General features: G+C 35.3%; 2 protein-coding genes and 1 long non-coding RNA gene across 3 annotated transcripts; 1 reads left to right on the top strand and 2 right to left on the bottom strand.

Moving 5' to 3' along the window:
- Positions 1 to 400: 400 nt before the first annotated feature.
- On the bottom strand, positions 401 to 5852 carry LOC113669329 (ADP-ribosylation factor-like protein 1). Its single transcript, XM_027185347.2, has 10 exons — positions 5717 to 5852; positions 5538 to 5640; positions 5409 to 5443; positions 5138 to 5188; positions 4584 to 4598; positions 4422 to 4437; positions 3925 to 4036; positions 3115 to 3162; positions 2006 to 2136; positions 401 to 1458 (listed from the first exon to the last, which is right to left on the bottom strand). The coding sequence occupies exons 1-10, from the start codon at positions 5718 to 5720 to the stop codon at positions 1428 to 1430; spliced, it is 546 nt and encodes a 181-aa protein (XP_027041148.2). The 5' UTR covers positions 5721 to 5852; the 3' UTR covers positions 401 to 1427.
- Positions 5853 to 6059: 207 nt separating this feature from the next.
- Positions 6060 to 12860, top strand: LOC113669327 (tetratricopeptide repeat protein 5). The gene is made up of 11 exons (XM_027185345.2): positions 6060 to 6255; positions 6592 to 6724; positions 7402 to 7613; positions 7867 to 7924; positions 8328 to 8417; positions 8825 to 8916; positions 9300 to 9353; positions 10367 to 10513; positions 10647 to 10861; positions 11556 to 11700; positions 11870 to 12860. Exons 1-11 carry the CDS (start codon positions 6190 to 6192, stop codon positions 11987 to 11989), a joined length of 1332 nt encoding a protein of 443 aa, XP_027041146.2. The 5' UTR covers positions 6060 to 6189; the 3' UTR covers positions 11990 to 12860.
- Positions 11353 to 12422, bottom strand: LOC149038781 (uncharacterized). Its single transcript, XR_016180243.1, has 2 exons — positions 12282 to 12422; positions 11353 to 11686 (listed from the first exon to the last, which is right to left on the bottom strand). It is a non-coding gene; the product is annotated as an uncharacterized LOC149038781 (long non-coding RNA).
- Positions 12861 to 13051: the final 191 nt, after the last annotated feature.

The following is a 13051-nucleotide window of genomic DNA, read 5'->3' as shown; positions in this document are numbered from 1 at the left end:
TTCGTTGGATGATTGCCAACGTACAAAGTCTATGTTGTTTTCAAACTTTTTCTCTTCCTCTCCCCCTTGGTATTCTTGTTGTAATCACGCGCGACTTGCGTGACCATTCAATTTGGCCCATCACGTCAACAAACTCTAACCTTGACTTTGAAAACTGACGTGGACATTTCTGCGTCATTTTGTTGTTGTTGTTTTTTATTAAGTTGTTTCGAGTTGTTTTTTAGCTTCCTTCAAAAAAATTGTACTAGCCTTGGGGTGATAAGGCCAGCACTTGAAGAGATCAAACCGTGAGCGGGTTACCTTCAGTATCGAGACCACAAACACTTCTTGCAAGCATCGATGTCAATGGGTTACCAGAGAATAACAACTTATTTGAACAAAACCACTACCACAAAAAATGTTTTAACCAGTTTATTTTGCCTAAATTGATTCGGCTAATTTCACTACTTAACAAAGTAACGCGAACACTGCTCTTGTTTCTACTAACCTCCGAAACAGTAACAAAAAAAGTACTTCTTGAAAATCGTTTAAACTTGAAAAAAAAAAGCCAACAAATTCCAGCTAGCTCAGTAGTTTAGTCCTCAAAACATCAGGTTACATACAAAACAAAAAGAAACTAAAGCCAAACTGAATGTAACTCAATTCCTTTCCCTTAAAATGTCAGTAATTGTTGATTCAACCATTGACGCAATTATTTCAAGGCTACATACAAAATAAGAAAAAAAATACCGACATAATGATTAAAAATTAATTAAAATAGTGAGCTGTTAACAGTTTTAACCCTTTGACCCAAGGAGTGACTAAAAGCTAATTTCTCCATACAATAACACCTCTGAATCACATAATAAGATCACAAGAAGAAACGAAATGATCCCCACCTAAAGAAGCTCTTGATTGTTTCACAAATTCTCCTTGTCAGCACCTTATAAATTGTATAGAGAACAATATAGAGAATATGCATTCTGAAGTAGGGTTGTAAAGGGTTAGAAGGAAGTTCAGTGAGGACTACAGATGTAGTTACCCGGTGAACTGAGCACTAAATAAATACTTTGTGTTAATAAATCAGAGTGAACTAGGGTGTGAATAAACTTAACTTGATAATACACAAGAGAACGTTAATACCTCTTGATGTACTGCTACATGTTGCAACAACAAAATGACAATATTCACAGCTCAAAAATTTACTTAAATATGATGACTACCGCAAAAAAATCTAGAAAAAAGAGAAAACCACTTTTCTGATTTTCTGATACTCTTTTTTTAACCATAACTATAGATTTGTTGTACAAAATAGCTATTACACCCAGTAAACAAGTTTGATAGAGGAAAACTTTTATATAGAGGCAGATCCTTTTCAATAGACAAACTCTACCAACCACCTGGTTTTATGAGGTGTACTTTTAAATTATATCCAATAGCTTTGTTCATTACTGTCTTGATTTGAGACTGTCCACTAACCTGAAAAAAGACAGTAATTCCAACTTTGTAATTCATAACCATGGATAATTTAGGTGATCAAAATAAACTGACCAAATGAAAAAATTAGATTTTCACAAACTAAGTATGGTTAGTTCACTTCAGAGACAGAGTCTTCCACAGTTGGTGAAAATTTTTACCAACTAGTTCCCCATGGTATCCAAAGAGCAGTCAGGAGTCATAGGAACGAGGTGGTGAGATTTTCAAGCAAAGTTGTTAGATTAGGAAAAGACTGGGCTTATGTTTGAGATACATAATTGTGACAAGCTGTTCTCAGAGGGGGGAGGGAGGGCAAAGGGTTTATATGTGATGCATGATTAAGCCCAAAATTAAGATGTGATGTGTGAAATTTACAGAAAGGCAAGGAAAGTGCAATTTGAAATTTTCATATTAAATTTGTGACACATGAAATGCTGTTTTAAGCGCATGTGAAACATGAATTTTTCCTTAAATGAGTGTGAATCCAATCAGATGCATATAATTTTTGCATGTATATCATTAGATTAATAAAATTCTTAATGTAACTCACCATTCCATAGCCTCATCAAGTCCTTCTCCTTTTGTAGCTGAGGTTTTGAATATAGACCATGTGCGACTCTTCAATGCAGAGAGACCTAGAGCATTTGAGACCTCTGAAGCTGTCATGGCTCCATCAATATCCTGAAGTCAAAAGAAAAATTCAGATATGGCTTTGATTTTTAACAATTTTTTATGCTTAACTTACTTAGAAGTGTACCAAATTTCACATTATCACTCTTAAAATAGTTTTGTTGGAAAGTCATTGCTTGTTCAAAACACTATGCCTTGTTTTAAAATGTCAGTATTTTCACCACAGAAAGAAGTAACAGATTATTCATATCTATGAGTCATAAGGCTGGCTATTTAAACAAGGTTCAGCAGTTGTTTAACAGAACAGCATCCTGAAAAATCCTCTATTTAGCCAAACCTTTCATCTAAACACTTATGTTTCTAAACAGTATTGAGAGGGCCAAAAAGCCACTAGAGGAAGACATTTAAAGGATATTTAAAGAAAGCCTGAGGCCCACTGATTGCCTAAAACTGGTTTGGGTTAGTCTGTGGGGCTAGTTTTTTACACAAGGTCTAACCAAACCACAGTTTTATGCAATCAGTGGGCCTCAGGGATTCTCTTTAAGAGGGCTGATTCAATTATTAAATAACTGTCCCTTTGGTCCTGTTGGGATAAAAGGTTTGGTTAAATTGAAAATGGCTTAGACCAAAGTTCTGATAAACAACTGCTAAACTTTGTTTAAACAATTAGCCAATAGTGTTTAATTATTGCAGGTCCAGGGTTTTCCATTTTCATCCTTTACACCCTAAAATCAGTAAGCATATTCTCCATACTGTTCTCCAAACATTTCCTAAGATGCCAACATGGAGAATTTGTCTTACAATCAAGATCTTCTTTCATGGGTGATCAGCTCCTTTATTCTCCCGACCTTAATGCTTGATTCAGAGATGATATGGTAAGGAGAAATTAGATACCACTCACTCTTAGGGGTTAAAGGGTTAACCCTGATCTCAATCCCTATCCTTTTCCAAAATATTAAGAGTTTAGCAGATATCACTCTGTTTGAATTTTTTAAAAGAATGCATCACAAGAATAAATTCAAAACTTACCTGTTTGTTGGCAAAAACCACTAGGATTGCTTTTTTGAGTTCATCTTCCTATAATGAAATAATCATTTTTTTTTTCAGGACTGTTTTGCCTCCAAGGATATTTGAGCCCCTTTTTCTTGACAAAAATAGTTTGCCGCATTCAGAACAAAACAACATTCTGGATATAACTAAGTAGTCTCTTTTTCCTTATCAAATGGACAATTTGCTTGAGGCTTTAAGCTACTGTACTTCTTTACTTTTTCAAGCTTTTGCCAATCAACAGCATCTTAAGGGAATGTTTGGGAATACCAGTACTACATGTTAGTAAAACCTTTCTCAATAAGTTCACATTTTGCACATCAATTACTAAGAACATGTAGAGAATCAGTGATCTGCATGCCTTTTGTTGGTTTTGAATTTCAAAAAAATGAAGAGGCACATTATTTTGCTGTGCAGACCATTGAAGGCTGTGGCTGGCCATAATTGTTTCCTAACTAACCCTATAAAAAATTGTTATCAGCTAGGGCTACAAAAATTGTAATTTTTTTCAGTTCAGTTGTCAAACAAGGAAAGCATTTGTCATAAAAATGGGACAGAGAAAAATCTGAGTCATCCACTGTGATGCAAAGTTCAAACTTAATGATTCTGTGATGTGATGGCTGATCATTAGTGAACTCCATGCCAAGCTAAGCCATGTACCGGTAGTAGGTTCAGATATGACATGAGCTTAATGGCATTGGGGGTTTTGTTGTTCAACAGGAAAGATGCCTCTATTTTTTTATCTTGTAATAAATACAACATCTTTTTCATTACATCAGTAAAATGTTTTACCTCTAACATGGCAATTAATTCCTGTTTTGAAATTCCTATTCTTTCTCTATCCATACTGTCTACCACATATATAATAGCATCTGTGTTAGAGTAGTAACATCTCCAGTATGGCCTGTAATAAATACCACAAACATTAAAATTGGTTTGAATTATGAAAGATGTGATTAACACTGCTAATCATTATAGCCTTGGAAAGTAAACTATGAACAGGTAAATTTTGTGACAGGAGCAAAATGATTTTCAGAACATTAGCTCTCAAAACTGCTATAACTACTACAGCAACCTTGCTACAAATTCTCAAATTAAAGAGGCAGATACTATTAAGATTAAATTCAGTTGATAGATAATATAGGCATGCTTGATGGTTTTTAAAAAAATACTTTAATGTTACATTGTTTGATGTACAATAGGTCCCACATTTCAAGCATTGTCTAAAAATGAGTTCTTGAACAAATTCTAGGGCACTACTTTTATAACTAAATATTAAGTTCACATACCTAATGCTTGTTTGCCCTAAAAATAACAAAAAAAAAGGTTGATTATTCTCGTCAAAGCTTACAGGTTAATGTCACAATAAATCTCAAAATGATCCTTAGAGACAAAACAGGCATTATTTTTTCTTACAGACAGTGTCACTACCATCATATTATTTATCTTACCTCCTAGATCCCACACTGTTTGAGGAAAGAAAAAAATGTAAATCAGCATATTTTGCTCTATGATACTAGCATTTATGGGGTAACATCTAGCAAAAAGTTAAATGTCCCAAGTCCATTATCCCCATTCAAAGGGCAAACCCATGTAATTTGATTTTCAGAGCACTTTCCAGTTGTCAGAAATACAAAATTAGAGAGAAAGTGTGGGCTGATCGAAACAAAATTAAGGAAAAAAAATTCAAGGCCAAAATTCCAGAAATAGTAAATGTTCAAGTCATGATGGGTTTTTGTTTATAATCTGATTGTTTCAGAGGGTAGTGAGACTTTTCATGCACAATTTCTGATCTGACTGGGGCAAAATCAAGGCAATCCCAGAATTCTTCCAACACCCAATTGCTCTGACTTTTGCTACATAACTTCATCTTGATACTAACCAAAATATCAAATATTTTTAATTAAAACAGTCACAGCTACAGGCTGTAACATGCTTCCTCCCTCACATCTAACATGGCATATTAAACATGACATATCATTATTGCACAAGTTTTTCCACTCACCTTGAAATTTAAGGTTTTTATATGTAACTGTCTCAACATTAAATCCTATTGCTGTTGGGAAAACAATGAGAAAATTAAGTTGTAGATGTCATCAAAGACACAGCAACCCTTGATTTACGTTAATCAAATTAGCAGAGTGGACTGAAGATTCTGAAACTGAGAAATACTACTTAAACTCAAGCACAATTAGATCCTAGGCTAAGTTAAAATTCAAAACTTCTGGTGTGCTAATTTTGAGCTTGTTGTTACGCCAATATCACTCATAGCTTACTTGGAATAGTTGTTACAACTTCTCCAACTTGTAGCCTGTAATTGGAAAGAAATTTAAAGACATAGATAAGGCCATTTAAACTAGCCTGAAATTGCGAAGATTTCTAGATATCATGGCTTAAAAACTCACCTGTACAAGATCGTAGTTTTACCGGCTCCATCTAAGCCTAAAATAAGGATCCGTAACTCCTTCTGACCAAACAATGACGAAAATAGACTAGAAAAGAAACTCCCTGAGGAGAAAACACATCAATCTCAGTAATCAGCTAAACTGTCTGTCTTAAAGAGGGCAGTAAACTTCAAACATACCCATTATTGCTGAATGCAAAAACAGTGAAAACTCACGGCTGATTGCGTGGCTATTTCTGTGGAAAAGACGTTGTATATGTCAACTCGTAATGTAGCGAGAGAATTATCATCTGTCGATTTTGGAGTGAATGGAAAAACATCTCCCCAATAATTTCTCTAGAAAAGGGTCAGACGGAGTAAGACAATTTCTTCATCATTTCCCGATGTAATGAGACATTAATGTGGGCACCGCTGTAATTATAAAGGGATTGATTGTATCAATCGGGGTCATCTGTAGTGAAAAAAAATAAGTACACATTGGTGATGTTTTATAAAATTAATTTTTCTTTTCAATTGACATCCGCTGACAATGTAACCTGGATTTCGTGCAATATGGCGGCAAATTTGTAGGTAGATAGGTCCCCGAGAAATACAGTGGTTATGATGTTTAGAGAGTGACTTGAATCTAAATAATAAAAGAATATAAAAAAATCATGGAGGGAGAGCCAGCCACTGAAGAGAAGCCAAGTGCAGAAGAATGGCCTCTGGAGAGGGCTGAGGTTGGTGCTTAACTTTAATTTCGTGAATTTTAATTTGTAATTGTTGTTCAGTAATGCGAGTTTAATCCTCACTCGCGATTTGCAATAACTATTTCTCGGTTGGTGGGAAAAGAGCGGCAGGTATCGGTAAAATTTCCGCACAGCCCCATACTATTGTAAAACAAATCTGTTTTCCCAATGGCAATCTATTGTTTTTGTGATTGTTTTCTCTATCCAAGAACTGAATGCATAATGTAGTATGGGGCTGTGCGGAAATTTTACCCTTACATGGCTCAGAGGCAAGGGGAAATAAAACAACAGAAACTTATTATCTTGTTTTCATTTTGATTTGATCAGGCTGCAATTCAACAACTCTATGAGTTCAGAGACCATTACTTTGAACACAATTCAATTGAGAAGGCCCCACTAAAGAAGAAGGAAACTGAGCAAAAGTTGAAAGAGACTCTGAACATTCTGGACCATGTACAGGGTAAGGATAAGTCTTTTTAAACCTTTTCTTTTTTGATTTAACCTTTTAACTCCCAGATCTCATTATAATTCTCTTTACTGTTTGTTATACAATCCATGTAATGTTAGTTTGGAGAATTTTTTGTATGATCATCTTCTAACTCCTTAACTTATATTTTTCTTTATTCTCATCACTTGTCTGCTTGATATTGTATTGATATTGTAGAGAGAAATTCTGTCTTGAACAGCCATGGGATTTAAAGGGTTAAAGTCATTTTTTAATATAAATTATAATGAAATTGGTAGTGTCAATAGTTAATAGCTTAATGTTGTAACCAGGATTATCATTAGAAAAGTAGTAGGTGTGTGATCTGAACTGATTACTGTGATTAGGGGCTGAATTGAATTATGAATGTATAGCAGGCATAGCATGTTGCTTTGTAACATGCTGTTCAAGGGTATTCATGGGCATGCTTTCTCAGAAACTTTCCAAAAGAAGTGATTTCCAGAATTCTCAAGAATATATGATAATCGTTTTCTATCTTTGATCATAATTTACAAACTAAAGGTTTTGCTGGTGCAAAATGATCTGATGAGCAGCAGGCTTCCACCAGTTACCAGCTTCCTATGACAACCCTGTTGTGAACTTTTTCCTGAATTTGAAATTATAAAATGAAATATTTTTCCTTGCTGTCGTAGCCCAATGTGAGGAAACAGCCAGATGTCTATTTTTACGAGGGAAGGCCTTGAATGTGATGCCTGATTATGATCCTTTGGCTCAAGATTCTCTGTCAAGAGCCGTCAAGCTGGATCCGAAACTAGTTGAAGCTTGGAATTGCCTGGGAGAGTGTTACTGGAAGTGTGGACAAGTTGAAGCAGCCAGAAACTGTTTTGTAGGAGCATTAAATCATGTGAGTTAAAAGACACATGTTGATTTGACAGCCTATTTTGGACGATGGTTTTCATGAAGTGAGAGAGACATAAGAAAATCCCCTTGTAAGGGATTGTAACCAACACAACACTGAACTCACTTGGTCCAGGAGTCAAACCCTGAACACAGCAAGATGGGGTGAAGGCCTTCAGAACCGCACCATTCTTGCTCCCAAGTACCGGGTAGTATGAGTCTGTAACTCAAATTTAAGACACACCAATTTTCCTCCTTAGGGAAAGAGCAAGGAGTCTTTGAGGAACTTGTCAATGGTGTTGCGACAGATTGGGAAAGGTGAAATAAAAACAAACCCTTGTCACCATAAGCATGAGAAAATCCAACCCAAGTTTAAGATATTTGTCAATAAGGGAAACATAATTTCACAGAACTTGAATTAACAGGAGAACAGCTCGCTGAAAAAACACCTTAGTTTATAAAAAAACTAATGAAGAGTTGGGCTGCATCATTTGAATAATTTTTACCCATAAGCACACTCTAAGGTTTCTGTTAATGTCCATGAGTGATAAACACATGAACTGATTTGTTTTTAATGCCAAAAGAAACTTGGCAATAGCTCTTTCACTTATGAGTTAGTTTTAAACAATAACCAGAGTTGGAATAGTTTCCAAGTTTTGTTTTGGAGAACCTAGTAACTTTCTTAGATTTAGTTGATTTTGCTGAAAAATTTAATTTTCAGATCAAGGTGAAAAAGTAGAAAATGTCAAAATGAGTGTAGAGAAAGCAAAAGAAGCAGTGCAGTGTGATGTTAAGGATGGAATTTCTTGGTGTGAGTGGACTTATTATTAAATATTAATCATTGTAAATGATGATAAATGACAAAAGTTGTAACTATAAGATTAGTTGTATTTTTATATACTCCTCTGGTAGTATCACATAACTTGCTTTGTGATTGGCAGTTCTCATAACCACAAGCATGATGGGGGTGCATTATTGTATGGGAATTTCTTCTTTGTTCGTGAGAAAAAAATTTTGGAGAAAAAATCTTTCCACTCAAGGGAGTGAATAGATGCCAGCAAATTTTTAGGGAAACATGATAAATATTAGTAATTGAATGATAAATGTCTTTAATTATCGATGGGCTGGCAGGTGCTTTTTTCTTCAATTTTTTTGGCAGACCATCGTCAAGGTATTTTCATCTCCAACTGACATGCCAATGTTCATTTTGTTTCAAAGACGTACTTGGCAATGCCTATCTCTCCCTCTTCTTTTGTGGATCACAGTCTCCTCAGCTGATCAAGCAGTGTATGACTGCATATTCACAAGCGGTAAGAATTCCATATTAGTTTAAAGCCTTAAAACTACACAGTATATGGTTACTGTTGGTCATCAAACTGAAACCTAACCTGTGAGCACCTTTCCCTCACAGGAGAATTAGGTCAATTCTGATACTGATAGTGAAATGAAGTCAATAAGACAGACTTCATTGTACACATTTCTTTTCATCTTTTGATTCTGTAACTGACACTGTAACAAATCTCTAGCCTAAAGACATGATCAACATCCATACCCTTTCTTTACATGGGACCCTGACCCCACCCTCTTATTTTAGCTTGTTCTGATTAATTTAGTCTGATGAGCTATTCCTTTTTTTTCCTTTTATTAAATTTTCTTTGATTCTGACCATTTAATAGTGTAATTTTATTAACAGTATAAAGACCCTGTGGCACAAAACAACCCAGATCTACACTTCAATCAAGCAATGGTAAGACACACATCAGTATAAAAATTAGTATTAAGATTAGTTAAAGATTGCTAACTTAACTCTTTCCACCCTAACATTAGCACTCATATTCTCTTTACTGTTCTCTTTACATTTCCTATGGTGCTGACAAGGAGAATTTGTTTGATAATCAGTAGCTTCTTAAATTGGTGATCATTTCCTTTATTGTCATGACCTCTGCATTTGATTAAGGGTATTACTGTAAGAAGTAATTAAAAGTAAGACGCTCTTAACTTTAACAGAAACAGACCATGAGATGACTCTTATACTTTCTTTGTTGTAAATAAGTGATATTTGATCCTTTTTTCTTTAAACCTTGCTTACCTAGCTTTTCTTTTGAACTTGTTCTTAAACTCAGGAGGTAACAAAATGGCAAATATTAGCCATATTAGTACTTCCATTTCAGCAATACAAAGACAGTAAAACTTTGTGGCTCAGAACTGTTGCAACAACAGCAGTGTCTCAGCTTTAGGCAATTTATCCCTGAAGTATACTTTGTTTTACCCAGTTATGACCAACAATATAGAACAATGGCTATAAATATATGAAAATCATACATGTGCACTTTGGTTGAAAAAACAAATATAGAAGCAATCCTTGCAGCTATGAACACTACTGAACTAATGGTTGAAATACAGGCCTGAATTTTTTTCAGTAGTGTTCATAGCTGCGAGGATTGCTTCTATATTCATGTTTTCAACATCAGTGCACATATATGATTTTCATATATTTACAGTCATTATTCACCACTTCAAAGGTTTATTTGGATCCAACACAATGACCAGCTCCCAGTTGGCTTGTTAGCTCAGTTGGTAGAGCACTGCACCGGTATCACAGAGGTCATGCGTTCAAATTCCATATGGGCCTGAATTTTTTCAGGCCTTATTTTAACTACTAGTTCAGTAGTGTTCATAGCTGCAAGGATCACTCCTATATTCAAATGTTGAACTATTTTGTCAGAGAAGGTTGATTCTATCATTCAGGTTTCCTTTTAGGCATACAAATACCAGGAGGAATATAAATTAGCCATAGATGGCTTCAAAAGGGCTGGCATTTTAGACCCAGGTTGGATGGAACCTGGTGATGAGAAACTTAAGCTGCTGAATATCTTAACAAAAACAATTGACCTTGTGGAGGGAAAGGTAGGAACTAATAAACTAATAATTCTGTCTGAATATAATAGTGTTCTCATTGTCTCACTGTGCTTTTCCTTCTTCATTCTAAATTAACATTTTTGCAACAACAATTCTTTCATCTTCTCTACATTTATTACAGGGTAAATTGAAAGGCAAGAGGCTCCACTCCATGGTACAGTCCTTGGGTCCATCAGATTTGGGCCCATATGGTGGTGGTAGTTACACCAGTCCATCAGGTCAAACAGTCCAGCTTGATCATATTCCTGTTTCCAAACTAGTTTCTGGCTCAAATCATAACAAAGTGATTGTTGGCAAAGTTGTGGGCTCTGTTCCAATGGATGATCCAGTGCCATAGTAAGTGTTTCAGGTAGCAAAAATAGAGAGTTTTATTTTACTCTTAAGATGTGATTTGTAATGTTTGGCTCTTGGTAACACTTATTTTCTGGTAAATTGGTTAATAAGAAAGACTGGTCCTGCAGCAAGTTAACACTCCTTACCAATGTGTTTTACATTTTCTTGTCACCTGTTTAGTGGACGGTAAATTGATGTTGCAGGGGCAAATTGCATTATAACCATTTAGAGGTGAAATGTGAATGACAACAAGCAGAAAAATATTTTGAATAAAAATGCATGAAATTGTGAAATAATAATGCAAATGATAATAAATATTTGCTAAAAAGAATGTTGCATTGTTGAGGTAGTGGATATGAATTATTTTCTGTGTTGGAAGTCAGTTTGTATGCCACACTCCTGGTGTCTTTCTTGTTATAAAACCATCTTGTTCTAAAACTTTTTTCCACTTCTTATCATTCACATTCACCTGTCAAAGACTGCAGTTCAGGCAGTTGAAAGCTCATTGTTTTTTAATTGTTTTAGCCAGAGATCATTCTGGAAATTTTTTTAACATGTTTCATCCTGGCTGTGGCCCTTCAATGTTTTCACATTAATAGTGCACTTATGGAATGTTACTTGTACAGTACTGTGGTGGTTACATATTAAATTGATTTCATGACAGTAGTTTATCATGACCAGATTCTGTTGTTCTCAGTATCTTTGCCCTGGTGGATGGTGAAGATCGTTGTATACCAGTAACTGTTTACAACATGGCAGCAGGAGCTGGGTTTGCAGTTGGTGACTCTGTTGCTATCCCTGAACCTTTTTATCAGGAAACTGATTTCTCTGAAAAGGACAAAGTAAGTGTATATCTCATCTTAAGATTTTGTAATTTTTTGGTAGAAATTTTATTTTGATGGGCACACCTGTCGCTGCCGGGTAAAACCAACTAAGAACTGCTTATGATTAAAATGTGACTATTTCTTTAAGTTAATTTGCTAATCAGCTTATTGAACCGTTTTCACCTAGATATTCAAGTTTGCTTCGATTCGTGTCGACAACCCTGTAGTTTTGGTGGCAAACAAGAAGAAACTTGGCTCTAACAGACTAGCTCCATCCACTCTTTTGGTTTCTACAAAAAGCGAGTGATTGATCCATAGCATATCTTTGTGAGGAGGAAAACTGTTTCCAGTGATGGACCGGTTAGATACAACAACACAAATCGAACAGAACTCATTTCGAATTTATGAATTTACTGAGTTAGGTGTGTGAAATGTGTGTCAATGACAGACGCCAGTCAAGCAACCACATTTATAAAACCTTATGGAAAATTTCCTCGAGGATTTACTTTTATCTATTTTATTCGACTGAAGCACAAAAATTGCGTGTTTTCACTGGTTTTAAGAAAACAAAATCCGTTTTCACCTCTTGACATCATTACCTTGTGAATAAGGCCCCGTTTTACCACCATTGCCTCTTACTTTGAAAGAAGTCCACGGTAAAACAGAAGGCATATTACGACTGACGAGCTTGCTAATAATAGGGATTCGAGAAGGAGAAAATAATTGATATCCCACATAACAAAGATGAACCCATATTAATGTGTAACTGGATTATGTTTCATAAATATCCTTAAAAAGAAAGGATACACGATTATTTATTAATTTCTTGAGAAATCTACACTCAAATTGACTCAAATAACCTCAATTTGTGAAAGAGTTCATAACGGTTATCGCCTCGAAATAGGCGGCCACTATATTTTTTAAAATCATGGCCAGCGTTGGCGTGGAGTAGACAATATGATTTGTGAATATTTTTCATGGAATTAATTTTATTCATGAAGCCCTCCTGCAACATCTGAAACTGATCTGCGACAATTAAAATGCTGTCGTGATGATTTTTTTAAACTTAAAGATTTTGTTACGATTTCAAAAAGAAATTGTGCAATTTTTCGTCGATGCCAGCCTCAATCTCCGTCTTCATTTTGGTAATAAAGCAGATCTAGTTTATTTTAGAGCAATCGGAATGTCTTCCGTGCTTTCTGAGAATTTACGTGCTTGTAGTGGTTCCAAAAATAACCAGTGACAAGCACAAAACCGAAACTAACTGGGGAGGGAAAGATCGCGGGAAAGTCCCTTTCTTCAGGGGATTCCCGAAAATAATTTCCTAGAAGCCTTATTGGCTGAAGATTAAGGTCGCGCGGTAAAATAG

The sequence above is a fragment of the Pocillopora damicornis genome, chromosome 10, assembly GCF_964200805.1.
Source record: "Pocillopora damicornis chromosome 10, jaPocDami1.2, whole genome shotgun sequence".
Classification (NCBI taxonomy): domain Eukaryota; kingdom Metazoa; phylum Cnidaria; class Anthozoa; order Scleractinia; family Pocilloporidae; genus Pocillopora; species Pocillopora damicornis.
This window is presented reverse-complemented; position numbering and strand designations above follow the sequence as displayed.

Excerpts from the sequence above, each read along its gene's own strand:
- LOC113669329 (XM_027185347.2), bottom strand. Across the intron at positions 5,444-5,537 it reads AAAACTACGATCTTGTACAG|GCTACAAGTTGGAGAAGTTG; the intron begins GTGAGTTTTTAA and ends TTCCAATTACAG. Across the intron at positions 1,459-2,005 it reads CTTGATGAGGCTATGGAATG|GTTAGTGGACAGTCTCAAAT; the intron begins GTGAGTTACATT and ends GTCTTTTTTCAG.
- LOC113669327 (XM_027185345.2), top strand. The coding sequence starts at position 6,190 with ATGGAGGGAGAGCCAGCCACTGAAGAGAAGCCAAGTGCAGAAGAATGG. Across the intron at positions 6,256-6,591 it reads GGCCTCTGGAGAGGGCTGAG|GCTGCAATTCAACAACTCTA; the intron begins GTTGGTGCTTAA and ends TGATTTGATCAG. Across the intron at positions 7,614-7,866 it reads TTGTAGGAGCATTAAATCAT|GGAAAGAGCAAGGAGTCTTT; the intron begins GTGAGTTAAAAG and ends TTTCCTCCTTAG.